The 27,151-nt window shown below is 44.1% G+C and overlaps 2 protein-coding genes across 5 annotated transcripts in view; one reads left to right on the forward strand and one right to left on the reverse strand.

Annotated features, from left to right (window-relative positions):
- Positions 1 to 20,992, forward strand: part of stk10 (serine/threonine kinase 10) — a 43,553-nt gene extending 22,561 nt beyond the window's left edge. Inside the window, exons 8-19 of the mRNA XM_042093854.1 lie at positions 1,118 to 1,252; positions 3,191 to 3,853; positions 9,765 to 9,895; positions 11,943 to 12,066; positions 13,461 to 13,640; positions 14,327 to 14,419; positions 14,549 to 14,678; positions 14,954 to 15,078; positions 16,626 to 16,814; positions 17,204 to 17,329; positions 17,596 to 17,709; positions 18,557 to 20,992. Coding sequence (XP_041949788.1) covers positions 1,118 to 1,252; positions 3,191 to 3,853; positions 9,765 to 9,895; positions 11,943 to 12,066; positions 13,461 to 13,640; positions 14,327 to 14,419; positions 14,549 to 14,678; positions 14,954 to 15,078; positions 16,626 to 16,814; positions 17,204 to 17,329; positions 17,596 to 17,709; positions 18,557 to 18,697 — 2,151 coding nt within the window. The 3' untranslated portion in view covers positions 18,698 to 20,992. The remainder of the gene's footprint in view (positions 1 to 1,117; positions 1,253 to 3,190; positions 3,854 to 9,764; positions 9,896 to 11,942; positions 12,067 to 13,460; positions 13,641 to 14,326; positions 14,420 to 14,548; positions 14,679 to 14,953; positions 15,079 to 16,625; positions 16,815 to 17,203; positions 17,330 to 17,595; positions 17,710 to 18,556) is intronic.
- Positions 20,993 to 21,066: 74 nt separating this feature from the next.
- Positions 21,067 to 27,151, reverse strand: part of sh3pxd2b (SH3 and PX domains 2B) — a 36,808-nt gene continuing 30,723 nt past the window's right edge. For all 4 annotated transcript variants that reach the window (XM_042093858.1, XM_042093856.1, XM_042093857.1 and 1 more), the window contains 5 exons: positions 26,983 to 27,100; positions 26,302 to 26,492; positions 26,097 to 26,143; positions 25,832 to 25,957; positions 21,067 to 25,532 (listed from right to left, as the gene is read on the reverse strand). In XM_042093858.1, coding sequence (XP_041949792.1) covers positions 24,066 to 25,532; positions 25,832 to 25,957; positions 26,097 to 26,143; positions 26,302 to 26,492; positions 26,983 to 27,100 — 1,949 coding nt within the window. In that variant the 3' untranslated portion in view covers positions 21,067 to 24,065. The remainder of the gene's footprint in view (positions 25,533 to 25,831; positions 25,958 to 26,096; positions 26,144 to 26,301; positions 26,493 to 26,982; positions 27,101 to 27,151) is intronic.

Genomic DNA, 27,151 nt, shown 5'->3' on the forward strand with positions numbered 1-27,151 from the left:
ACACAGATGGTAAAAACTAGCCTTGTACCAGCTGGTAAAAGTTTTGAAGACACCACTCATCACCGATATAGAATACAATTGAATATAGAGTGTTACAGATTTAGCACTGAGGTGCTTGTGGTATCTTCTGGCTGTGTATTTGAAGGGTGGGGATGGAGTCGACGCTGCAGTGCTCTTGTGGAGTTTTGTGGTCGTTTGTCCCTGGTGTGTCTGTGCCGGTCAGGGAGGCTGGTGGTGATGACTTGACTAATTGGAGTCATTTGAGAAGCAGAGCCATTTTGCTGATGCTGTTGTTGCAGACAAACCTGACTGTGGCTCTTCCTACCTCACTCCAGCTCACTCCAGCTCACTCAATCTCTCTCTCTCTCTCTCTCTCTCTCTCTCTCTCTCTCTCTCTCTCTCTCTCTCTCTCTCTCTCTCTCTCTCTCTCTCTCTCTCATTGCCCACCTGTGCATGCTGAGACAATTCAATTACCTGCAGGGGCAGATGTGCTGAATAATGGATGACTCTTGTTTATTTGCGCTCTGATGCTCTTTTCAGTGCCTCGTTTGGACCCTTTAATTAACCATGCATGACCCCCCTGATAGCCTCTCTGTAACCTCTCTCTCCAACTTGTTTTAGTCTCCTCTCTGACTCTGGCCCATTTTACACTTCATGCCCCAAGCACTGCAAGAGCTTGTTAGGCTTGTTTATGAGGGTCAGCACAGATGCTATAGTAGGGCCTTTTTTTTTTGGTATCACCATTTCAGGGAAAGATCCATCGCTTCCTGTTTATGCCCCGCAGTCAATTGCTACTCCAGAGTCTGCCAGGCGGTTAAACTGGTCTCGGCGGCTTATCAGTGATGAGAGGATTTCTTTGGCTGTATTTTCACCCATCAGAGATGGCTCCTGTGTTCCTGCTGTTTTGTGTTGTGCTGCACTTCCCCAGTTCTGTGTGTGTGTGTGTGTGTGTGTGTGTGTGGGGTTCAGTCCCCCTAACTCTGAGTTGGGTTCCTGTTGCCTTGTGCCCTGTGCAGTCATGTGATAATGCCCAGTGGTAGCCTCTGCTCTATCTAACTCTTGAGTTGTGTCACTTCTCTACGCTAACCTTTGACCCCTCTCCCTCCCCTCCCCCCAGCACCCGTTCGTGAAGGGGATGACCAGCAACAGGCCACTACGGGAGCTGGTGGCCGAGGCGAAGGCCGAAGTCATGGAGGAAATCGAGGACAATAGAGAGGAAGGGGAGGACGACGAGCCTGCAGAACTCCCCACCGTAAGAGGCAGACTTTTCTTTCTTTCTGTGTGCGCGACATTCTTCCTTTCATCTTCACTCGTCCTCCCTAATGGGTTTAATGAAGCGTAGGACACACATGGGGGGGGGGCTTCCCCTAGCTTCCCTTTTTGTTCCGGAAAAACAAAAATGATGACTAGCGTCCTTCCTGTTGTCACACCTGTGGTTGGAGCCAAGCCGGGAGACTGAAAGAGTGAGTGAGAGAGGGAGTTGGTACATTGGAGAGAGAGTGAGAGAGAGAGAGAGAGAGAGAGAGATGTGCACAAAATAGGAAGTAAAACAGAGATGGGGTGGGGGGGTGGAGGGAAAGGGGGGATTGAGAGAGAAAGGGATGGAGAGAAGGAGAAAGAGAGGAAGATGGACAAGAGCAGAGAGAAGAGGCATGTAAACAGAGGTAAGTTGAGCACTAGAGTCTATGTGCCTAGTAGTACTCTCATGTGTCTCACGGCCACATTTAAGGAGAGGGAGAGAGAAAGAATGGGTCAGCTAAGAAAAGAGAGGAGACAGAAAAGACAGCTTTGTCTTTCTGTCTCTATGCTGAGGTCAGATATACAAGGCCTGTCCAGGGGAGTGGTAGTTGCCATGTGAGGGAGGTGTGCTTAGTGTTTACAAAACACACACTCAGCCACCACACACAAACTCTCTCCTGCCATTGTGTGTACACTTCCGTGCACATTGTTATCTCACTCCCTGTTTTGTTATTGCAGGGTACCCTGACATTTAAAGACTCTGAAAATAGCCATGCATGCTTCAGTCACAGTACCTAGAAACCCAGAAGGTGTACTGAACTACCATGACTGCCTGAACCAAAGCTTTGTTGAAAGTGTTTGTGAGAAATTACTGAAATACTCGGTGTTAATTAAACTAAATTAATCTATTTAATTACACATATGAAATTAAATTAATCTATTTAATTACACATAAAACAGGAGTATGTATTAGAATATAATGTTAATATTAGTCATGATATAATGTTAATGGAAAATTGTATGAGTAAAAAAACATACAAAAACAGCAAAATAACAAGTACCATTTCAGTTACTTTGATGAGATAGTTGACTTTTAAATTGAGGATAGTAAAATAACATTTTCTGTCAACCTCCTCACACTAACCCCCATCAACTTGAGATGAGTCACAATGAGAGTGTAGTGACCCACTACCCAGACCCACTCTCTCTGTGGTAGATTGTGCTTAAGCTGCATAAAGGTCTTCCTGTTTAGCACTGCAGCGTGGTTGGCTAGCAGTGCCTTAGCTTGTGCGCCCCTCTTCCTCCTGCTATATTTATCATCAGTCGTATAGCATTGGAAACCAGTCAGAGGATTTGTTTTATGAGGGTGGTTATTAAAAATGATTGCTGCGTCATAAAGATGTCAAGGCTGTTTGTTTACACGCAAGCGGAAGATGTCAACATGCAAATATGTGGGTAAACAGGAATGGCTGTCCTGGAGGATTGTTAACACATTAATCCCTGCTGCTAAAAGAAGGAAAGGCTTGTTTACCTTTCCCCTGGAATGTGTCCATTGATGGCAAAGGTGAAGTGGCCTGTCATAACTCAAGACTTTGAGAAGGTAGTGTTAAAGGTGTACAATGTAGATTGATATTGAGGCCCAAGTGAAACTATTATGGAGTCAATGATACGGTCTTCAATTCTAATTCGGTACACTTTTGATTCATTTTCAGTTTCAAATTCAGTGAATGGCTCCTTATGGTCCTATAGCTGTCCTATAGCATGGTCCAAGAACAGTGTGTCCTCTAGGACCATGGACCACGTGTCCGGTGTCTATAGCGGCCCAGGCTCTGTGAATGAATCACAGAATCTAACTTAAAGGGTTGTATATTGTATTGCATATTGAGTTGAGCAGGCCCTGGTGAAACTGAGAGGGTGTTGACCAGTGTGTGTGTGTGTCCCTTTCCCCTAGCCCCCGGGCAAAGATCCCTCCCAAACCAGCCAGACCAGTTTGGAGGCTGATCACCCCCCGGAACAAGAGCCACCCATCAAGGCGGAGGACGAGGAAGAGGAGGCCAAGGCCGCTCTGAAGGAGGCCAAGAAGGTCGACGACCGTCTCCCGGACGACGGCGAAGGGGAGCGCATCATCGGTGGTGTGGAAGTCCCCGAGAAGCCGGCGAGCGAGACGTCCGTGAAAACGTCCAGCTCCGACTCGGGCATCGAGGACGGCAAGAGCACGCCCACATCAGAGGAGGGCAAGACCGCGGACTCGCCCGAGCCAGAGCAGGAGGCGCCACCGAGTGCCTGGCCTCCAGTGCCCACCGTGGTGGTGAAGAGCGCCTGGGATGAGCCGGTCAGCGAGAACGGCGCTTCAGACGAGCCGTTGTCCCCCTCCGACGGGGGGCCCCCGGTGCTCACACCGCACAAGCGCAACGGCAGCACGGGGAAGGAGATCACCGAGGAGACGTCCTTCGCCGACGGGACATCCATCGCGGAGGATGCCGTGAGCCTGGCGCCGCACTCCAACGGCCGGCTGTCCAAGCGCTACTCGGACGCCAGCAGTGGGGAACTGAGCCTCAACCTCTCTGGGGACATGGGCTCCATCAGCAAGGACATGGGCTCCATCTCAGCCAGGGTGAGTTCACATCTCGTGTGTGTGTTTGTGTGTGTGTGTTTGTGTTTGTGTTTGTGTTTGTGTTTGTGTGTGTGTGTGTGTTTGTGTGTGAGTTCATGCCTCACTTTAGGAGGGGGGTGTGTGTGTGTGTGTGTGTAGCATGTTGTTGGAAGATGGGTTTAAGTCAAGTCATTTATTTACAGTATATAGCACATTTAAAAACAACAGGGGTTGAGCCAAAGTGCTGAACAAAAAAAAGGTTAGCTAATAAGTCATAACAATAAGACCATACATCTACACAAAGGCCATACATCTACACAAACTAAGTGTGATTATTCGTATCAAGACAGCATTAGTAGCAGCGACAAGAAAATAGATTAGATAAATAAAAACAAAAACATCATACTGTATTAAAAGCAAGTGAGAAGAAATATGTCTTGAGATTGGATTTGAAGGAGGTAATTGTAGGGGAGGATTTGATATGTGGAGGAAGGGTATTCCAGAGCTTTGGAGCAGCTACAGAAAAAGCTTGGTCGCCACGGGTTTTAAGGCGTGTATGTGGGACAGCAAGCAGTAGTTGGTCTTGTGACCTGAGTGACCTGGTAGTAGAGTGTGGGAGCAGAAGTTCAGAGATGTACCTGTCTGAGCCTCCATGGACCATGTCAACAATCAATGAAAATTAGCTCATTATTAACGAGTGTTATCAATTTGAGTGAGTAGGCTACACATACATTTTTAAGATACAGGACTGCTGCACACAATGACCTGCCAACCACCATAATGTACTGTAATAGCAACCCAAGATAATGAATTTGCTGTCCTTATATTAAAAAAAATGGTCTCGGCATGCACATGCTTAGTCCAATGGTTCAGTGACCATATACTGTAGGCTACTCAAGTGAATAAAGCAATTAGCCTAATAAATAAAATATTTGTCTCACTCAGTACACATCTCGTAAATTGGTGAGCCATAGAATATCCCAGCGTCACGATTATTCAAGATTCCAATCTATCCCACCTAAATATGAAAAGTTATTTCTACTGACATGCTTCCTGGTGACATAAAAACACTAATGGTTTCCCTTGATAAGGCTGACATAAGAGACATAGGCTATGCATTATACTTTCCCAGATGGGTACAAATCCCTGACTGTCATGAAAAATAAACAAAAACAAGATATAGGATGTATAGATTACAATGACAAATTCAAGGTCTCAAAGGGTTAATGCTTCTTTCCAATTTTTTTTTTTAATTAGTGAGTGAGTCCGTCCACCCCCCCCCCCCCCAAGCTGAGCTCAAAACTTGAGAACCCTGGCTATGCAGGTTAGGTGAGAGAGGACCAAGTGCATTGCTTAGGTTGGCGACAGAGGAGGGGGAGCCAAAGAGAATTATTTCTGTTTTGCTTTCATTTAATTGCAAAAAGTTGCATGCCATCCAGGATTTGATGGTTGTAACACAGTTAAAAGGCTGCTGATGTGTGGATGCAATTCATAACGTTTTCTACATAGTTAAAATAAAGTTTCCTACTTCTCCTTGGGACAAGCGCTTTTTAATTTTGGAAAAGACTTTTCCATTTACATCGGGATTTTGCAAACATTCAGTGTCAGAGTCAATAAAGTGAGCCCTTCAACGAAATTGACAAGCAGCTGTAAGTAGGCTAAGCATGCTAAGTTCGACATCCAAACAGTATTCTAACGTTAGCTTTGAGATACTGCTTGATTGCATAACTTAACTCAGTTTAGTCTCTTCAATGTAGCCTACTATGTTGTGATAACACCTTAGCAGAGTTAACTTCATTGCAGCAGTTTTGAACAAATTTGCGCAGCATGGTCACGATGCTAAGCGGATTTAATAGCAATTTAGACGTCTTCTATGCAATGCTTCTATGTGGCAACAACAATCCTTCAACAATCGTGAATATTTTGTTAAATGCACATGCAGAGGAGGGGCAGTGGGCTACGAGAGAGAGCGGGGCAGGGCAAGGAAAGGCTGCGTGCGTAAAAAGCGCAGCTCATTGGCAATGCAAGGATTTGATCTTATATTTAATTTAAATGAAATTAAATTAAACATAGAATATTAATGTGTGACGGCCAATTTTGATTTTGTGGCGCCAGGGCTGGCCTCCTCTCATAAACACTTTGACTGTGCTGTTAAGGTTGCAGGCACCGAGTGTCTGTCTGCGTGTCTGTCTGTGTGTGTGTCTGTGTGTGCGTGAGTTAAGGCTGCACAATAAACGCAATCACAATCACAATATGAACCAATTCAGTTATCTAATTGCCAAGGCTACAAACAATCAATCACAATTAATCTTGTCATATTTATGATTTTTATGTTATGTCATCCTCCTTGACTGTGCCACTTCTGATTGCGAGCATGCCTAATGCATGAGAAGCACAACACTTCTGATTGGTGAGCTTTTCAGTCAATCAGGAGTGCCGTGCTTCCCATGCACTAGGCATGTTCACAAATCAGAAGTGGCACAACTTAAAGCGACATTTGGAATATTGAACCGAACCAATTCATTGACATTCCAAAATCACATCGCAATATCTGTCAGAAAAAATCTCAATTAGATATTTGCCCCAAATCGTGTAGCCCTAGTGTGCATATGTGCAAGTGACTCAGATGGTCCTGTCTCCCTCCGATGTAAGATAGGGGAGAGAAAGTGCTGAAGAGAAATCCAGTAGCTGCTGGCTGCTTGGCCTCCTAAGCAGAGTCCGATTCTCAGGTGGCCACTGGATGGAGTGGAGTGGGGGGGGGGGGTAGTTTTAGTGTACAGGAGTGGGTGAGCAGTAGGGAAGTTGGACTAGGGTGAAGTAGGTTAGTTTCAGTAGCTGTTTTCAGTAGCTGCTTTCAGGCACGTCCTCCGCAGTATATGCAGAACTTTGTCAAACGGAGGTCCGACCCTTTGGGTGATTCAGATATGATGCTAACATGCTGACATTATGCGGTCCTATGTGTGACCGACACCGACGCTCATGAACAGAATCTCTGCACGGTTAAACAAGTTGAACGTGGTTGAGCAAGCACATGAACAGAATCTCGGCATGTTCTTCGCTTCGTTCAGACACTAGCTCATTTACATTATGTCTATCGGAAATACTAGGAGGGGAGTAATGTAAGAGCCGGCTGCAGTTCGGAATTCCAAATAGCCGGTTATGGTGTTCAGAAGTGTGTGTGTGTGTGTGTGTGTGTGTGTGTGTGGGGGGGGGGGGGGTTCTGCTTATGAAAGGAGTGAGTTGATGCTGGCTGGACCCCCTCCCTGGAAACTGGCTCCCAGGGGCCGAGGGTGGGCCATAGGTAGAGCTGCCGCAGCAGCAGCAGCACACAGAGAGGCCCAGTGAGGAGGGCCTCCACTCAGAGTGGCCACAGAGGCCAGAGGCGAACAGAGGAGAGCCTGTCTGAGGCCACCACTGAGCCTCTCACTGCATGCCCAGACAAACACTACAAGGAGGTGTGTGTGTGTGTGTGTGTGTGTGTGTGTGTGTGTGTGTGTGTGTGTGTGTGTGTGTGTGTGTGTGTGTGTGTGTGTGTGTGTGTGTGTGTGTGTGTGTGTGTGTGTGTGTGTGCACGCTTGCATGGAGCTCTGTGAGTGTGTGTGCGTGTTTATGTGTATGCGTGGGCCAGGCCCTGGCTTATAACTACAGGTTATAGCTCTCTCAGTTCCAACTGTGTTCCACGCTGCACAGAACCCCACCCTTCCATGCACAGCCTCACTGTATGTGTCCCTCACTGAATAAGACATTAAAACCACCCTACCATGAGCCCCACTGTATCCCTTACTAAAGAAGACGTTAACCCCACCCGACCATGTTTATCCTCACTGAAGAAGACATTAACCCCACCCGACCATGTTTATCCTCACTGAAGAAGACATTAACCCCACCCGACCATGTTTATCCTCACTGAAGAAGACATTAACCCCACCCGACCATGTTTATCCTCACTGAAGAAGACATTAACCCCACCCGACCATGTTTATCCTCACTGAAGACGTTAACCCCACCCTGGCATGTTTATCCTCACTGAAGAAGACGTTAACCCCACGCTGGCATGCATAGCCCCGTGTCGCTTACTGAAGCAGACTCATTGCAGCGCCAGCCTCGTGTCTCTGTCTTATCTGCCCCCCTTCCGCCATGCCACCGATGAGCCAAACAGGAAGCTCTTACCACGGCAACCACATGCTCAACCCAAGATGTGGAAACTTCACAGATTGACCAAAACTTAGCTTCCATTTTTTTGTCATCGCTCTGAAAGAGACACACACTCTCTCTCTCTTCATCTGTGTCTCTCCACAGTGAGGTCATTAGGCCGTTTGGAATTAATGTAACATTTAAAAAACCCTCTCTGGCCAATAGCGCTTTTGTCCGCGAGTCTATTCAGTATTGTTCATGCGGTTTCTATGTGGGCATTGTTACTGGCTGCTTCTGGTCGTTTATGAACTGTGATCAGTGGTATTCTATTCATCCAGTGTGTGGCAGTGGACATCTGGACTGTCCACTGTGTGTGTGTGTGTGTGTGTGTTTCCAAGAAGCCATTATTCAGCACTTCATCAGCCCGAATGATGGTATCTCAGTTTCATTTGAGTGTGATTGGTAAACAGAGCCATAGTGAAAGGTTTATCTCTGACACGTGTGTGTGTGTGTGTGTGTGTGTGTGTGTCAAAGTTTGTCTTCTAGAAAAAGGAGTTCAACCAAAATGAGTTGCAGTGTCTCAACAAACTGTGAAATGTGGAAACACACACAGACAGGCATAGCACACTCACACACACACACACACAGGCCTAGCATGTCACACTGTCATCGATAGAAAGGCTATTTGCTTTGGGTACCTTTTCTCTGCCCTGAAGCCAACGACAAGCTTGTTTACCCAGCTGCCTCACACGCTTCGCACACACAGCGCTCCCGACAGCACCATTTCCACTCCGACGCCTTTTTTCACAAGTGGTCCTTTACCGTGAACAAACACCACCACCTACATTTCACTACACCACCTCCATTCACACTCTCAGAATGAATATACTTACATTCAACTGTGAGGTAGCCCAAGCCTTGCTCTGTCAGGCTATTTGGGGCCATGTCATGTATAAGGTTTAACATTGGCCCTGGTGTGTTTCATAGAGATCTAGTGTGAGTGATGTGTTTGAGGAGGAAGCAGAGCTAACCTCACGGCGACAGTGACTGACTGACTGACTGACAGACTTACTGCTGGCCTAGATCAGCTACAGTCTGCATGCCTGAACAGTGGAGTCGGCGATGACCTCTGCCATTTCCTGTTTCGCTACCCACGCAGTGACACACACACACACACACACACACACACACACACACACACACACAGACACAGACACGGAGAGAGAGAGAGAATGCAGAAAGAGAGGACTGACTGGACAGGATCAGTCTTACCTTATAGTGAACTCATCCTGTTGTTACACACACACACACACACACAGACACAGAGAGAGAGAGAGAGAGAGAGAGAGAGAGAGAGAGAGAATGCAGAAAGAGAGGACTGACTGGACAGGATCAGTCTTACCTTATAGTGAACTCATCCTGTTGTTACACACACACACACACACACACACACACACACACACACACACACACACACACACACAAATGAAAACACACACTACACCTCCATTTCTTTCCATTGAGTTTGAGATTCATGGTAATCTACAGGAGGAAAAACTATTTAATACTTGTTCCCCAAGTTCCTCCCTCACTCTTCCACTCTGATATATACAGACTCTCTCTCACACACACACACACACACACTTGAAACCCCATTATCTCCACAAACCTCTCATCTCTCCAAGTCCCAGGAGTTATTTGCTCCTACGTTTAAACATGGAAGTTCATGTTGCTCATCCCCCCTCCCACCCGTCTGTCTGTGCAGTAATTACTCTGTTATCTCTCTCTAATCCTACAGGAATCCCGATTTAACAGCAAGACGCTGAAGCGCACCCGGAAGTTTGTCATCGACGGGGTGGAGGTCAGCGTGACCACGTCCAAGATCATCGGCGACGACGAGAAGAAGGACGAAGAGATGCGCTTTCTCAGGCAAGTGGACTCGACTCCCCTCACATCACTCACCACACTGTCCAGGAGAAACAGTCACTGGCCCACATGGGCAGACATAGAGCAGACACTTACGGCAGATCTCTTTGCCCTTTTGAGGTCTTTGAGCTAAAATACACAGGAGAACCATTTAGAAACAGGGAAACATTTTGTAAAGAGACTGCTATTTATTTCGAAACAAAGCAAAAACAAATCTGTTTTTTGATTGGCTTGGGATTTCAAAACAACAACACAGTTCTCTGTAGAATAATTTCGCTCATGGATGATCAACAACAAGAATGACCCAGTCCGTTTAACACTGTGATTAAAAAAGTCATTGTTCATTGGAGAGGATTGGCCATGATATTAGTATATAGAGAGCACCATCTGGTGGTATTCATCGGTAGTTCATGCTGCAGTCGGTGGTGCAGAGAGAGGTGATTAATCCGTAGGACTTTATAAATTGAGGACAATAGGGAAGGGACAACAACGGTTGTACTTCCTTAGGAAGCTTAATTTGTTTAATGTGAATAAGGTTATGCTGTCTTTATTTTACAAATCTTTTATAGAATCTGTTCTCACCTTTTCTTTTATTGCCTGGTTAGGAGGCATCAGTCTTGGGGACAAAAACAATCTCAGCAATATTGTAAAGGTGGCTGGGAAGTTGATTGGCTGTCCACAGTTGTCCTTGCTGACCATTTATGAGAAGCAGGTCATCCAGAAGGCAAGGTCTATATTGGACTGTAAAAATCATCCCCTTCACTGTTCATTTGAAGCTCTTCCCTCAGGCCAGAGACTAAGAGTCCCATTTTATATGTCCAATAGGACAAAAAACTGCCTGCTAAATTTGTAAAATTTTGCTTTATTGCACATAAACTATTCTGATGAACATCTGTCAGAAACATAGATTGATAAGACGGTTTCTTTCTTTCTTTCTTTCTTTCTTTCTTTCTTTCTTTCTTTCTTAACCCTTGTTAACTCTTTTCCCCCATCTTGTGTCTTGTGCTAGTTATGTGTACCTGACTGCGGGACAAGTTGCCCTTTCCCTTTAGGACAATAACGCTAACTGAACTGATCTGAACTGAACAATAATGTCAAATATTAAAGGTACACTATGCAGGTTTAGGTATTTTTGGCGACTATAGAGCTCCCTCTAGAGTCGCGAGATATATTTATATTTTACTCCGCTGTTGTAAATGTTGTTTGGGGCAGCCGTGGCCTACTGGTTAGTGCTTCGGACTTGTAACCGGAGGGTAGCCGTTTCGAACCCCGACCAGTAGGCACGGCTGAAGTGCCCATGAGGTGCATGGCACCTAACCCCTCACTGCTCCCCGAGCGCTGCTGTTGTTGCAGGCAGCTCACTGCGCCGGGATTACTGTGTGCTTAGCCTCACTGTGTGCTCACTGTGTGCTGATTGTGTTTCACTAATTCGCAGATTTGGGATAAATGCAGAGATCCAAAATTCACTCACAGGATCAAAAGAGTATATATACTTATACTTATACTTAATAGCGTGACTTATGTCCTCTGTACACAATGAAAATGCTTTTGTTGTGGAGGTGAAGGATTAACAGCAGGCAAAAACTCCAAAGAGCTATATCTACTGACAAGGTAATGTTTCACAATTCTTGCGAGATTTGTCGGGCTGGCGTTCTTGAAGTTGCATGGCTGGTTTTCTCGGTAGCAATTCGCTAGGTCTATGCTGTATAGCTATTTCGTTTACCATCAAATTGGCTTCGTAAAGGTGAAAATCTTGCATAGTGTACCTTTTAAGACACATGGCACAAGTTAAATAGCCCTCCAATTACTCCAAATGGCATAGGGAACTCCATGACAATTGAGAGCATTTAGCCAAGGACAAGATGATCATGTCTGGATTTTCAGGATTCCCTCTACCTGGTAGACTAAGTTGTGTGTGTGTGTGTGTGTGTGTGTGTGTGTGTGTGTGTGTGTGTGTGTGTGTGTGTGTGTGTGTGTGTGTGTGTGTGTGTGTGTGTGTGTGTGTGTGTGTGTGTGTGTGTGTGTGTGTGTGTGTGTGTGTGCATTGCAGGCGTCAGGAGCTGCGTGACCTGCGTCTCCTGCAGAAAGAGGAGCACCGTGCCCAGGCACAGCTCAACGGCAAGCTGGAGGTGCAGAGGGAGCAGATGCAGAGACGCTTCGACCAGGAGATGCACGTGAGTCCCTTATATCAGCACACATCCACTCACTCATCTCTCTCTCTCTTCTCCTCCTCTTTCATTCTCACTCTATCCCTCTCTCACTCTTTCAGTACACTCTGGGTATCCTGAGCCTTTCCCCCTGTCTGTGGCATGCAGCTTTCTCTCTTTTTCTCACTCTGTCACCCTCTTTCTCTCTCTCTCTCTCTCTCTCTCTCTCTCTCTCTCTCTCACTCCCTCACTCCCTTTTGCTTACGGTCTCTTCTGTTAGCTTTCACTCTTCATTTTAATCTCCTTAATGTTGCACATGTAGTCTCCAACAACACTTTAGAACTTTCATTGACACTAATAAAAACAGTTCTAGAGTTCTGTTTCACTGTCAGCTTTTATGTCACAGTCAGTCCATCACATTAGCACCAGGACTGCCAGTAAACTCACTTTTGCCAAACTCCCTCTGACACTTTAAGGTGTGCAGTGGCATTTCCCAGACGAAGAGGTTTTTATATCGTGTCTGTCAGGATATTGACGTGTACAGTGTGAGCAAAACAGAAGCTTTTCATAGACCGTGTTTTCTGTACAGAGCTGTAGTCCTTGTGGCTAGGAGAAGGCGGCTCTCTAGAAGGGAACAGGCTATACATGCTGACGGGTTACAAGCTGACAAGTGATTATCACTGATGACAGGGAGCATCTACATGGATATCTACAGTACATACTGTAAAGTGCACACGTGTATCAGTGCCAGTGGACAGAAGGTGCAAAACTGTGAAGAAAGTAGTCCTCATTCCCTGACACCTCAAGTTGTAAAGCTCACGGAAACAGTCACTCTCACACACAGACACACACACACAGAAAGGATTCAAATATTCTCAGAGATTACACAGCTTTGACATTCAAGGGTGCATAAAGCATCACTTACGCTACACAGCAAGACTGCCTATCACAGCTGATATGGAGCAGAATTTTGCCAGCTGTTTGAACTTTCTTTTTGTTAGCCCTGCCAGTCTTAGTCCACTGACAGTCAGTTTGTGGACAGGACATGTCCCAGGCTGCCAAATATCAATGTCACAAACTTACATTGTAGCCTAGGTCACTGATCTTTGCAAGGTGGGGTTGTATTTACAGTTTTATTTAGTCATTTTTTTTTTTTTCCCCAAAAAAGGCTATGTCCATATACAGATCATAGACACAACCTATTTCAAGGACTAGTACCTCCTTTCTATCTGTATCTACAAGCGCAACATCAGGGGCGTTAGGGATGTTACAAAACACATCATCAGAGCTGTTAAACCAGCCTGGTATTACACGTGAGTGTTTGTACATAGGCATATTTTTTGGAAATATGTCTTGAACAAAACTGGCAATGAGACAAACATAGAAACACTCAAACACACACATTTGTCTTGTCCCCACAGGCGAAGAAGAAGTACTATGACACAGAGCTGGAGAACCTAGAGAAGCACCAGAAGCAGACCATTGAGAAGATGGAGGCTGACCACGCCATCCGTCTCCGCGATGAGACCAAGCGTATGCGCTCTGAGCAGGAGCGGGCCCTCCACAAGTTCCAGGACCAGATGAAGCAGAGGAAGAAGGAGGTGAGAGGAGGAGCAGGAAGAAGAAGCTACTTTCTGAGAGCTTTCTTGCAGTTCTTGTGTAGTTAGCACATATCATCTGAGTTATTGAGAACCATTCAAACAGTGGATTTAATTTGTGCTGCATAAGTATCTTATGACTCAGAAAAAAATACCAAAACTTGCTAAGGCTGAAATAAACTAAACTTGATTTTTAGACAGAAATATGTACCAGTAATGTCATACAATCCTTTGAGTTAGAGTAGTAGTGGCGGAAAGTAAGATGTGGATCAGGAGATTATCTAGGTTACACAAATAAGTTCTGACTGTAGAATGGGTCCAGTGGATCCAAGCCAGATCAGTGTCAGGTTTGCTTTGGAGTTACTAACACTGTTAAAGTAATGAGATATGTTGTTGAGAAAGGAACTTTTCCTTCATATTGTAAGCTAGTCTTTAGCCCTGGAGATATATAAACATGCTTGCTGAACAGATGAGTGGGCAAAACTATCTTAGAGAAATGCCATGTGATTCAAACGTGTGATTCAAATGTGTTTTCAATTTAACATCTTTATTCATTTTGCAAATACTTGGAATGATTGGAGGCCTACTGGAAAAACAGGTCTTAAAAACAGGTCACAACTGTCCTGAAAGTCTGTATTTATGAGTATACTGCGGTGTCTGTTGTAATCTGCATGCCTTTTGTCTGACAGGTGAAAACTGAAGTTGAGAAATTGCCCAGGAACCAACGGAAAGAGAGCCTGAAACAGCGGATGAGCGTGTACCATCAGAACAAGGAAACGGAGGTACGGTGCCACAACTGCCATAACCTTCAGAGCTTATATCTGTGCAGTGTCCTACCTCTACTACTGTTGGTCCTTCTACTTCCAAACTGTGTACCATCATGCCTTGCTTTGTTAATGACTCTGCTGCAGGAGGAGAAGTTCCTAGCTGCCCAGAAGACCGAGCTGGACACGACGCTGAAGAGGATCATCGCTGAGAACAAGAAGGAGATCGCAGACACAGAGCGCGAGTGCCTGCAGAAGAAACAGCACCTGGTGCGAGGTGAGGACGACACTGACCTCTACTCACTCTCATGCCACAGTCTTAGTTCTCCCTTCTTTTCTGTCTTTGGGGCAGTAGCATAACGGTTAATTCACAACAATTTTATGTTGGAGTAAAAGCATTTTTTTTTTATTTCAGTATAAATAATGATAGAAAATGGTTGAAAAACGGTTTCCAACCTGTAATGGGTTTTTATGAGTCACTGAAGTCCATAAGAGGGGAAGTGAATTGGCCTTACATTGAGATAAATAATGACTCCCCCCTCCCTCACCCAGAGCGTGAGGCTACGATCTGGGACCTGGAGGAGAAGAACCTGCATGAGAAGCACCAGCTGTTGAAGCAGCAGCTCAAAGACCAGTACTTCCTACAGAGACACCAGCTCCTCAAGAAGCATGAGAAGGTAGAGACCTCTCTCTAGAGAAATTATCTTTACTGTCATATAAGTATATAGATCGATAAATCAATGTGCCGATATTATCGGCCGATATTAGCTATTTGCCTATTTTAGCTATTAGCTATAGCAACATAGGAATAGGCCTATAAGCAGAAATTGGGTGGTGTCCTCATTTTGGCCAATTGATCCTCACTTTTAGACACAACTTGTCCTCCTTTTCAGAGTCTGGTTGGTGGTCACCCTACGTTTGCTCCATTACATGTGGCCTCCACTTCCCCTTTTTAACACAAATCATGACCATCAACTGCTCTTTTCAATATGTTTCTGCACAGAAGTACTCGCATTAAACAGAAAAAACAGGCATCCCTTCTATTCTCTAGCTGGGTCACGGTTGCAGCACGTTCAAGCGGTGTCTGCCACACAGTGTGGAGGCGGTGTGGCTGCTGTAGCCTGTTAACATGAGAGACGGAGCTGTGACGCAGACAGCATGTTCACGTTGCTAGTCATATGAGAGTATGGACATTATTGTACTTTTAGCAATTTTCCTTTCCAATCACACAAAGTATCACATTGTTTAATGCAGTAAAGAAAACGTCATAAATCATAGCGTACATACCTTGAAAGTTATCGTGCCATTGGTGTTTCATATCACAGATAACAACAAAGACACTATTATTAGTAATAACTATTTTATCATTTATAATTTCATAAGGATACCAGATAGTTAAGCCTATTTAAACACAATGTCCCACCTTCATCAGAACTTTTCAATATGCTAAATATTACAGTACGTTTTTACATTGTGTTGAATGAATATAGGATGATTTATAATTTATTTGTTTTTGAAATCCTCAAATATCGAAATCGGTACAAGTCTTTAAAATCGGTTAAATGAATAGAGTTTATTATGGAGTTAAATAAATAAATCTAAAAGAAACCCACACATGGCATGTTCCATGTCAGGTTTGGGTTCTGAGAGCACAGATCATTAGGGGAGTACTGAAATGTGGTGCGTTTTCACATCAGGAAAAGTATAGAATTATGAATTACTCTTAACAGACCTGGAGAAGTATGGAAAGAATCCCAACAAAAATACACATTTGTTTAACAAAAAGGTCTGAAAAAAAAAAATACTTTAGGGGGAAAATCTGGAAAAGGTCTGGGATTTTTATTTGGGGGAAAAGCACCCTTTCAGGGGAACCCCAGAATTCCCTGTTACCAGGAATAATATCTTGTATAAACCCTGCTGTAGTCGGAATAGACTTTATGATGACTATCAGAATGTACACTTACAGTAAACATATGACTAGACCAACAGCTAAACACAGGGCTGAAAGTTCTCAGACACTGTGGGTCAGGTTGTTTGAAGATTTGAATAGATAAGAAAATTGATAATACTGTATATCAGATTATGTTTATTATCTCTAACATAAATGTCTGATACCGTTTCTTGCTTGTTAGTATAGCTTGCCTTGTAACCAACCTGGTCCTTATCTATGGAGTTGGTTCTGACATAGTTCTGTGTGTGTGTGTGTGTGTGTGTGTGTCTACAGGAGCAGGAGCAGATGCAGTGTTATAACCAGCGGATGATGGAGCTGCTGAGGGGCCGGCAGCAGCAGGAGAAGGCCCGCCTGCCCAAGATCCAGCGCAGCGAGGGCAAGACCCGCATGGCCATGTTCAAGAAGAGCCTGCGCATCAACTCCTCTGGCAGCTCTTCAGAGGACCGCGAGAAGATCAAACAGGTAACACACACACACACACACACACACACACACACACACACACACACACACACACACACACACACACACACACACATACATAGCATAAATAGATAAATTGCATACACCGAAACACTCACATACAAACAAACACACGGACAAGCCCCTCAGACACATAGACATTACCATCTTAAAAATAGTAGCTATGTGTGACATTTTACATATAAACTCATTTGTGATCATACAACACATACAACATACTAAATGTTCTGAACGTTTCCAGTCATTCTCCCTACATTCTTGTATTTTTCTTTCTGTCCATCTTTCCACACTTTCTTTTTCATTATCTCTATCTCTTTCTTTCTCTCCCTCTCCAGCATTAATGTGTGTGTTCATGTGTCTCTGTGCAGTTTGCGCGTCAGGAGGAGAAGCGCCAGAAGGCCGAGCGGCTCCACCAGCAGCACAAGCATGAGAACCAGACGAGGGAGATGCTGGGCCAGTGTGAGAGCAACGTCAGGGAGCTGCAGCAGCTACAGGTCAGCACACACACACACACACACACACACACAAGACACATACATACACACGAGACACATACACGAGTCACACACACACACACACACACACGCGAGACACGCACACACGAGACACATACATGAGACACATACATACACGAGACACACGCACACGCCTACACAAGACACACACACACACAGGGGTTAGCTATCATTTTACTTAATTTTTGTGTTGATCTGTATGTTATGTTATGTTATGTCTGATTGTTTACGTGTCTGTCTTGTAGAATGAGAAGTGCCACCTGCTGATTGAGAATGAGTCGCAGAGGCTGAAGTCCCTGGATGAGCAGCACAACAATCAACTCAAGGAATGGAGAGAGCTTCTCAAACCCAGGAAGAAGGTACAGCATGTGGGATTTGGAGCCAGCTGGGCTTCATACCGCATATTCTACACATTTACTTCTTTTCCATGTTGTCCATGTTCCATGTTGTACAGACATGATTAGCCTTTTTTGTGGTATGGGGTGATTACAAAAGCTATGAGCTATAAGACTCAAACAGTTGATGGGAGTTGAGTTTTCTTTTATGTTAATAGTCCAAGAGTATACAGCCAACAAGTATATAATGTAAATTCTAAGAGACAACATTTGTACCTGCTAGGGTGTAGTTTAGCTGGCCACATACATCAAAACATGTGAAATGGTGCAGATGTTGTTGCATTCTCTGATTAGATATCAACTGAAAATTCTACCAGAGTTCTACATTCTGTTTTGTTGCTGTAGTCATGATGTGTGTCTGTTTACTTTCATTTCACAACAACTTGTCGCTGGCGCAGAACTACAACTGCCTACTGCACCACACCATCTGTCAACAAAAAATATTTTTTGATTGAGCGACATTTGTCGCCTGAATCATAAATTAGCTTTTAACCTTATGCTACCCACACATCAGAAGACTTTGACAAGATTTGGGAAAGATTCTTAAAAGATTGGAGTCTTAACTAATGGCCCCCATTCAAGCTTTACTCAAAAGACTACAATCTTTCAAGAATCTTTCCCAAATCTTATCAAAGTCTTCTGGTGTAAGGATGGCTTTAGTGGAATTGTGCAGTGGATTGCTCAATCAACGACTCATTTGGCTAGCTGATGTTCTTGCCAGTAAAGCTGGGAGATGATGAAATGATGCTGACCCCAGTAAAAGCATGGAGCCTTGTGACTCAGACTTCCCTTGTGTGTTTGTTTTTCTCAGACCCTGGAGGAGGAGCTCAACCAGAAGAAGCGTGAGCAGGAGATCTTCTTCAAGATGAGCGAAGACGTGGAGTACACCAATCCCAGCTCGCCCAACAAACTCACCAAGTTCCTCCCGTACTCCGAGTCCTCCACCACGTAAGAGACACACACGCCTCCGTGTGTGTGTGTGTGTGTGTGTGTGTATGTGTGTGTGTGTGTGGAGACTCCAGACCCCAGCGGATACACCCCAAGCTCAGCTGAGGTGTTTCCTCTCGCCTGTCGATCAAACGCTGCTCTTCCTTCCCCAATCTTTCTTCCCATATTCATAGAAGCTCTTTTCTTCAGTCCTCTCCGGACCAGCACAACCACAGACGAGGTTGCATTGGTAGTCCAGTTGGGTTATGAGGTTGTTGGTTTTTTTGTCTACTGGTGTCTACTGAATGCCTTTTCCTCTTTTAAAGCAGTATTTATATTGGTAAACCTCCTGAAGGTTTTTTGTTTTTTTGTTTTAATTTATTGTTTCCCTTCTCCTCACATCTTAGATTAAGTGCACGCTGAAGTTGATGTAGAGCTCAGATACCATCTCTCTCTCTCTCGCTCTCTCTCTGGAGCTGAAGGTAGCTAAGGCCAGTAGGCTGGTGCTGTGTGGTGCGGTGTAAACTCACTATCTGAGTAATGGAACCCCACACACTATCCTGACAATCCTCAGAACTGGCCGCCTGTTCCTGCAGCGGTACACAAGAGGTCACAAGCATAGTGGCCCTTAGCCTTGTTTTCAGCAGCCCACATCCAACACCAATGGTCCCAGGGCAAACAGGATTACTAGAAAGCCTCCACAGTTTTTTTTTCAGCCCCGTCACGACAAAGATGGGGGCTCGTCTATAGTCTTGCGCCTCCAATAGTTGTTTACAGAAAAAAATGGAGGGCCTCCAGCTCCTTGTACCTCTAAATGGCTGCTTACACCGTAGTACAGAGAAGTAAAGGGGTCGTTTTGAACCAGCTCTCTTGTTGAGTGAGTGCACTGCAGAGTGGGGCGCTGGTGAGTGTGTTCAGGGAGGTTGATTGAGACAGCATATCCTTCATCCCTCTCTCTGACCTAGCAGTCATGACTTTATAGTTCTATCCCTGCAACTTCCTTAACAACATTACATGTGTGGGTTTAACATTTTTCATGTTTTTTTTTTTTTCATTAACATGGCAAGCAAAGTCAGAGAGATAGAAAGATACAAATTATAGAGATTAGAGTTGATCTAAGTTCATTACACACAAAGAGTAAACATTCCTGTGACCGCATCAACAGTGTCTTAATTATGAAGTGCCTTAGTCTTAGCAATATATTGCTCAAAATGCAGCTATGCCTGCATTTATAGTGCAAGTGTATTTTCTCCTGCCAAATATTTTAATATATAAAAATTTAAAAACATTTTTTTTTTTTAATTTTGCAGAGCTGGAGTTTGAAAGTCCTTTCACTTCCTCACTTTAAAAAATATTATTATTATTATTTTTTTATCCAGTTTCAGCACTGTAAGTATTTTAGACCCAGAAACTGATTTGATTTAGTTTTGCGGATTTGTTTTACACATTTATTTGTGGCAAGGATCATTCAGCCAAGTAGATACTGGAATTATTTTCTGTCTGAAGTCTGCCTTTTTTTTTTTTTTTTTGGTTGAAATAGGCCGTCCAGCTTACAAGTCAAATTGTGATTTTATTTTATTGAGATGTTTATTTCATTTTGATTATAGAGCTTATTTAATCATCTTCCCATGTTAATGTAGGGTGTGAGCAAAGATGACATACTAATAATTGTCCTTTTTCCTCACTAAAATGTGAATAAATGTGTGCCTGGGTGTGGGCAATACTGTACTGAACTAGAACACACTGGATAGGGGCAGGACACCATAGGTGCTGCCCTTGCCTGTGAAAACCAAAGCAAAATACTGTCATCATCTTGAAGGAGTTTTCTTTTTTAAATATATAATATGCCATTCATTTGTTTGTAATATTAATCATAATTGTATTTACTATGGATTTAATATTGATAATTTGTTGATGCTACAGTATATGCACTCTCTACTAACCAAAGTGCAATAAGTTGTCTCCTTACTTTCTTAGGTTTTCATTCTGAGCTTTATTCTAAAGTGTATACAAATTCAATTGAGTGGCGACACCCTAGCAGTTTATTTTTATTTATCCAAATAAGCAAATGAGCTCCAGGACTGGATCAGTAACCAGTCTTTTTGGGCCTCTAAGTACTTGCAATAATTTAACCTTTTGACATCTTGGAAGTTGTTCTGTTGTCATATGCCATAAAGGCACATTTGCATACTTTTGTCTCCAATACGTTATGTGGATGTATTTGTTGAGGGTGAGAGAATATAATATGTGTCATTGTATGTATATTTCTAATGAATAAAACCACTGTCATGGAAGTTTAATAAATGCAAATTTTCTATAACTTGTCACTTGCCAACTTGCAGGACTCACCCACTCACTGTCTCAAGTCACATGATTAAAAACAAACAAGCAGAATGCCTTTGGACAAATGGAAATGTTTATTTATGCTTTATAGTAGCAATAAAAAGGGAAAATAATTGAAATGTTGTAACAGTGGCAGTACAGGTAAAGCTGTAAAAGTTACAGTACTCAGATTGGATTGTACAGGGATGGATGTAAACACAAGGAACACCCAATGCATTACTTTGGAACAGTTTGAAAAATATATCAATTCGTCTGTTTTTATAACTCGCTGACATACAAATACACACAACTTACTCTTACCTTTTCCACAATCCCCTCTGACCATCACAGGAATCCATATGTAACACATCCATCACTGAAACATTCATTTTCGTTTGCATAAATGCAATACCCATAACCCTGAATTAGACTTAGCTGTATATTCTTGTGAACATAGATGAGGTGTTTTTCTGTTTACAAGAAGCAAAAAGCATGAAATGCCTCCAGAGGAAAGTTTGCTTGAACATCCTTAAAGCAACACAATGTATATATTTTACCTTAAAATAATGGCTTCAAACTCATTTTGATGATATGCAGGCTTTTTAAATACCAAACTGTGTGTCTGTCTATGCTGATGTGTGTCCAGAACACCCGGTACTGAACTATGTAGCTTTGTTTTTCCAACCAGGAACATGACCCTTTTTTTGTCAGTTTGTGATATATTGGGCACCCCCTTAGCGCTGAATGGGTACCTTATACAGTAGTTTCCTGTGTATTAGCCACATTGTGTATAAACCGCAGGACAATGTTTTATGCAAGTTAAAAACTGAAACCATATTAATGCCATATTAACTGCCCCCGTGTACTAACCTCATAGCTGAGGAAATTTTGCAAAATCAATGTATAAACCGCGGCTAATAGTTGGAAAATTACGGTACATTGTCAAGTGACAAAAAGGGGAATTTCTACATTGTGTTACTTTAACACCACCTCTGGAGAAGCAGTGAGTGCAGTCAAAATGTAGCATGGAATAAAATCAAAGCAACCAGGAGCGCAGGTGATTACCCATCAAGCATAAGACAGACATCAAGTTGTATGCAAAAGGTTGTGCACCCCTGTGTAAAGTATTTTGTATTTTGTTGATTTTTGAGGTGAAAAAGGAGTCAAGAGACTTTTCACAGTGCCTGTAACTGTTAATTCTTAACTTTTCTTAAGGCCATAACCTACTTTACTTTAGAGATCGACAAATACATATGTCATTTCCAGAAGGGTATCCAAACCTTTTCAAACAACTGTAACCATGCCATAAAGATGTGCTGGCAGGTGGCGTACTCCGCAATAAGATGTCATAAAAGTCAGTGTCCCATGTCGTGACATTTACTGGTAACTCTCATGACCGCTTTCAAAACATTTGATACCATGACCGCTTATTGGTGAGTAATATCTTGGTGTATAACATTTTCACATCTCTTGGACCTATTGAGATGGGTGCAGAAGCAAGTTCCACATCTGAATGTGAAATCTGAATGTTGGTGGGATACTTAGTACAAGATAGAGACACTAAATGTGTCATCCCAATCTTCCATTTAGGAGACCATTAATTGTAATATGACAATGTCATATCACTGAATATTGATTATTATGATGGAAACCATATCCTGCCATTGGCTGTCATGTCATGCAACATGTTTATGGCATGGTTATATCAGTCTAATGATAGAGGGTCTTAGTAAAATGTTACCAAAACATCTATAGCAAAGATGGGAAAGCTCCCAGCTTTGTCAGGTACTCTCAAAGAACCAACCATTCCTTAATTCTCTCATTTATCTCCTCAGGTACAAAAACAAGAAAACTTACAAAAACACAACATAGCTAAATAAAATATTATGTCAGTTGACAACATTTTTTTAAAAATGCTTTAACTACAGTTAAAATTAACAAAATATAACTGTGATACCAAATATTTACTTGAAACCAGTCAAGCTCACACAGTCATGTTTGTAAAACATCTTAAAAACCTTATGGTAAGGTTGACAAGCAATGCTAGGCAACACCAAAAAACAATTTCCGATGTTTCACTCTATTATTTTACAATAAATGCTTTAACTGTAGCATTTTCTAGTTCACCGAAAAATGTTCAAGACAACTAAAAACACTTGTAGGGTTATTGTTTCTTTTCTTCGACTGTAAACGTTTCATGGTCATGTACTGTACCTCACTGGAACACCATCATTACTGATTCAATTGTCTACACGGTTCTTCATTCTCACTGTACGCCACTGTGCAGAATATGAAGAGTGCACATCAATCATTGCAATAACCCATGCATTAAAAACAAAAAAAAGAAACCAAAACTGGTATTCACATAATGTTGATTAGAAACCCCCCAACCCCTAAACCACCAAACAAGCTTCCCACCCTAAACAAACAAACAAATAAACAACAAACAAAACGTCACATCGCTACTATACTTTAAAGCACTTGACACTGAGTTGATTCAGCTGTCCATAGCACCTGAAAAGTCTTGGTAAGTGTCTTCCGTTTGACCTTTTTCTCTTTAGTGTGTTAACAAAAGGGCATGATGGTTTATCTATATATTTTTGCTGCAGCTGATAGCACTGTAAGGCTTTGCTCTTCTAATTTCCTAAACTACTGCATTGTTTTGACCTCCGTAAACATATTCTAGAGAAACTAAATCAATTGCATATATAAAAGCAACATTTTGCATATTTCGCTGAGGCACAATGTCAAGGGAAGTAGGCCAGATATATTGCTAGTCTATTAGAGTTTTGTGATACACATCAAAAATATTATAGGCTTGATTAACATATGGCACAAATGGTGATGAGTACAAATACACAAATGTTTTTCCTCCTGTTCGGACGTCTCACTCTGCCCGCTAAAAAAACGATAAATTCAAACTAAATTTGAAAGATGGAATGTTTAAAACAGGCTCCGATTTAAAAAGGTACCTATAAATAAAACAGCTAATTAAATATATTGAGTATTAATACTTTTTTTTTGTTTTTGTTTGTTTGCTTGTTTAGAAACGGCTGATATCAATCCAGCACCTAATGTTTCTTGGTTAGATAGTTGGAGGGTATCCAGCTCTCCGTCACGGTCACGATGTTTTTACAGAACCACCAGCCGCTGTTGTCACGCTCCATCACCTCGAAGACGGTCCCCTCACGGAAGCTGGGCGTCTGGTCATCGCCGTCGAAGTCGGCCACGGCCAGGAAGAGCTCCTCCTTGGACGGGTCTTTGATGAGCGGCGGGAGCTTGTCCCGTGGCGGGCCTGGCTTCTCGCTCTTCACCTGCGGTTTGGGCGGAATGGGCATTCTGGCCTTTGGCTCCTCTTTCTCCTTGTCTTTGATAGGAGGCGCCTTGGGTTTGGGAGGAGGTGGCCGGCTCTGGGGAGGTGGGGCGGAGGGTTTCCTGTCCTCTTTCGCAGGGGGTTTGGTCTCGGTTGGGCTGGAGGGTTCATCGGTCTTCTTGGGTGGAGGGGGTCGGCGGGGTGCGGCCATGGGCCTCTGCGGAGGCTCTTTGGCGGCCGGCCTCGGGGGAACCGGGGCGTCGTGGCCGTTCTGCTGCTTCGGAGGACACCTAGGCTCGTCAGCGGATCTGCTGTTGTTCAAGACCACGCTGACGGGTGATGAGGGCTCATTATGCGCAGCCGCTTCTGAATTTGCCGCGCCGGGAGGTTCGGCAGGTTTGGACGGTCGCAGCTTGCTCCGCAAGTTAGTGATGTCCAGCTTGTTCTCTGCCGCCACCTCGGGCTTGGCCGCTGGGACTGGTTTGGGTCGGATCATGGGCTTGGGCTTGAGGAAGGGTGCTGGAGGGACGGCTTCCGCCTTCTCCTCGGCCGGCTCCGGCTTGGGCTTGGGCGGCTGCTTGGGCACGGGCTTCAGGTTGAATTTCTTGACCTCCTTGGCGGACACCTTGTGGCCACACTCCAGGCCCATCTCATTGCGGAGGTGCAGTGCCTTGCTCTTCTCCTCGCCCCGCTTGGGCTCGGGCGGCTTGTCCGGCTTCAAGGGAGCCGACTTGGGTGCCACCAAGGGCATGATAACCCCGGGGACGGGTGGCTTCGGTGGCAGGGGCTTGGACAGGTCAGGGATGCGGGGCTTCTCCACCACCACTTCGCTGTCCATACTCTTGTTGATGGACTCCCTGCGGGGGGGCAGCGCTGGTTTCTCCTCCACGGGAGGCGAGGCTGGCGCCGGGGGAAGTGGACCCGAGAACGCTGGACTCTTGCCAGCACCCGACTTCCAATCCCGCAGTTTAGGCCGAGCGGCGAAGTCGACGGTAACCGATGGCTCATCCGGCAAGGGCTTGGACCAGTTGTCGTCTGGGGCACCGTTGTTGGCAGCACCATCCTCCAGCTTCATCTGTGCCATCTCATTGGGCAGAGGCGCCAGGAAGTTGGGCCGGGAGGCATTGCTGGTCTTCTTGTACTTGTCTATGAAGGTCATGGGGGCCCAGCCTTCTTTCTCGTCAATCTGGATGTACCACCAACCACTGGAGTTCTTCTCAATCACCTGAGGGAAGAATAATCACAAGATGAACTCCTTATCAAAACATAATAGGACATGTATTAAAAATAATCCACTTTGATTACAAGAACAGAACTGGCCAGGGCAAACAAGTCCAAACAATGCCAAAAATAATCTGCAGACATATTAAAAAGGAATCTGCTTTAATTACTTCCAGGCAATTATGTCCCCCCTTTTTCCTATATAATATAAAATTCATTTCAAATGTAATTAAAAATTTACACCTCAGTATATCCAAATGAAGTCTGAACCTTTAAAAACAAGCTTAAGTCTTTTTTCCTCACCTCCACTTTGATGCCTGCCTGGAAGCTGATGCCGTCTGGGATTGTGGTCTGGAAGTCTGCAATGGTGTAATACTCCTCTTCCACCTGCGGAGGCACTGGTGGCTTGGGTAGGTTCTGCCCCCGAGGCTGCAGTGACAGGGACGGAGAATATACACCATAAGCAAGTAATACTTAAACTGTACCATTACCCAATGCCAGTACACATTTCAGGTTTAAATATCTGATATTCTGATAGAAAAAGCTTGTATTTGAAGAAGTTGCTTACGATGGTGAGATCACGACGTGGTGGTGGTCTCTGTCTTTGGCCTGCTTCTGGAACAAATTAACATTTGGGAAATATTACCACTGCAGATCGTCAAAAGTTTTATGCACTTGATCATAAAAACTCAAGATTTTAGACAGCTGTTAGTGAATTTTAGGGAGTTTCTCAGAACTCCAGTGTGGTTCCGTGCATGAGGTTCCATGCTTACTGTGCTTGTTCTTCTCTGGGAACGGAGAGAAGCCTTGTTGGTTCTCCTTGTTCTGATCCTTCTGCTGCTTGGAGACGCCCTCCAGGTCGTTGGTGCTGACATGTGCTGCCACCCCAGCGGCTATCTTCTGGCTCAGAATGTCGGCCTTCTTCAGGTAGGAGGCGGGGGCCCAGCCCTCCTTCCCCTGGTACCTACAAACAGACAAACAGACACACACACACACACACACACACACACACACACACACAGAAGTTGAGGTCTGAGTTGCTGCCACTGGAGCCACTAACACACAACACAGTGCAAACATAACTGCCTCAGGTCAACAATTTGAGGGCAATAAAGTGGCATTTAGATGTTGATATCATCATTGTATCCTAATGTTAGAGAGACTGAGGATTATCACCAACCAGCTCATATGCTCTGAATTGCTTGTATTTGTTGCCAACCTGGGCATGAATATAAGTGAGTGGCTGTCCTTGATAGCTATGATTCCACTAAAATAGCCATTCACTTCAAGCATAGCATTATTTGGATGGACACAGACAGGACAAGCAAATGCCATGTCACTGCCCTCAAATATGAACCCTTTCTGCTGTACATCACCATACAGATCTTAAGGTACTTTGATATCGCGTTTGAAAGGCGTCATGTCTTTTGAACATCCTGCTCTCATTTTTGTACCTGATCTTCCACCATCCCTCCAGATTCTTCTGGATGACCTCCACAATCATGCCCCTCTCCAGGTCAATCTCGTCTTGATCTCGGGCCGCGTACGGGTAGATCACAGAATACTTCTCCTCTGAGGAAGTCGAAGCATAAACAGAGCCTGATATCAGTTTTATCTAAATCC

Source organism: Alosa sapidissima, chromosome 5 (assembly GCF_018492685.1).
Source record: "Alosa sapidissima isolate fAloSap1 chromosome 5, fAloSap1.pri, whole genome shotgun sequence".
NCBI lineage: Eukaryota > Metazoa > Chordata > Actinopteri > Clupeiformes > Clupeidae > Alosa > Alosa sapidissima.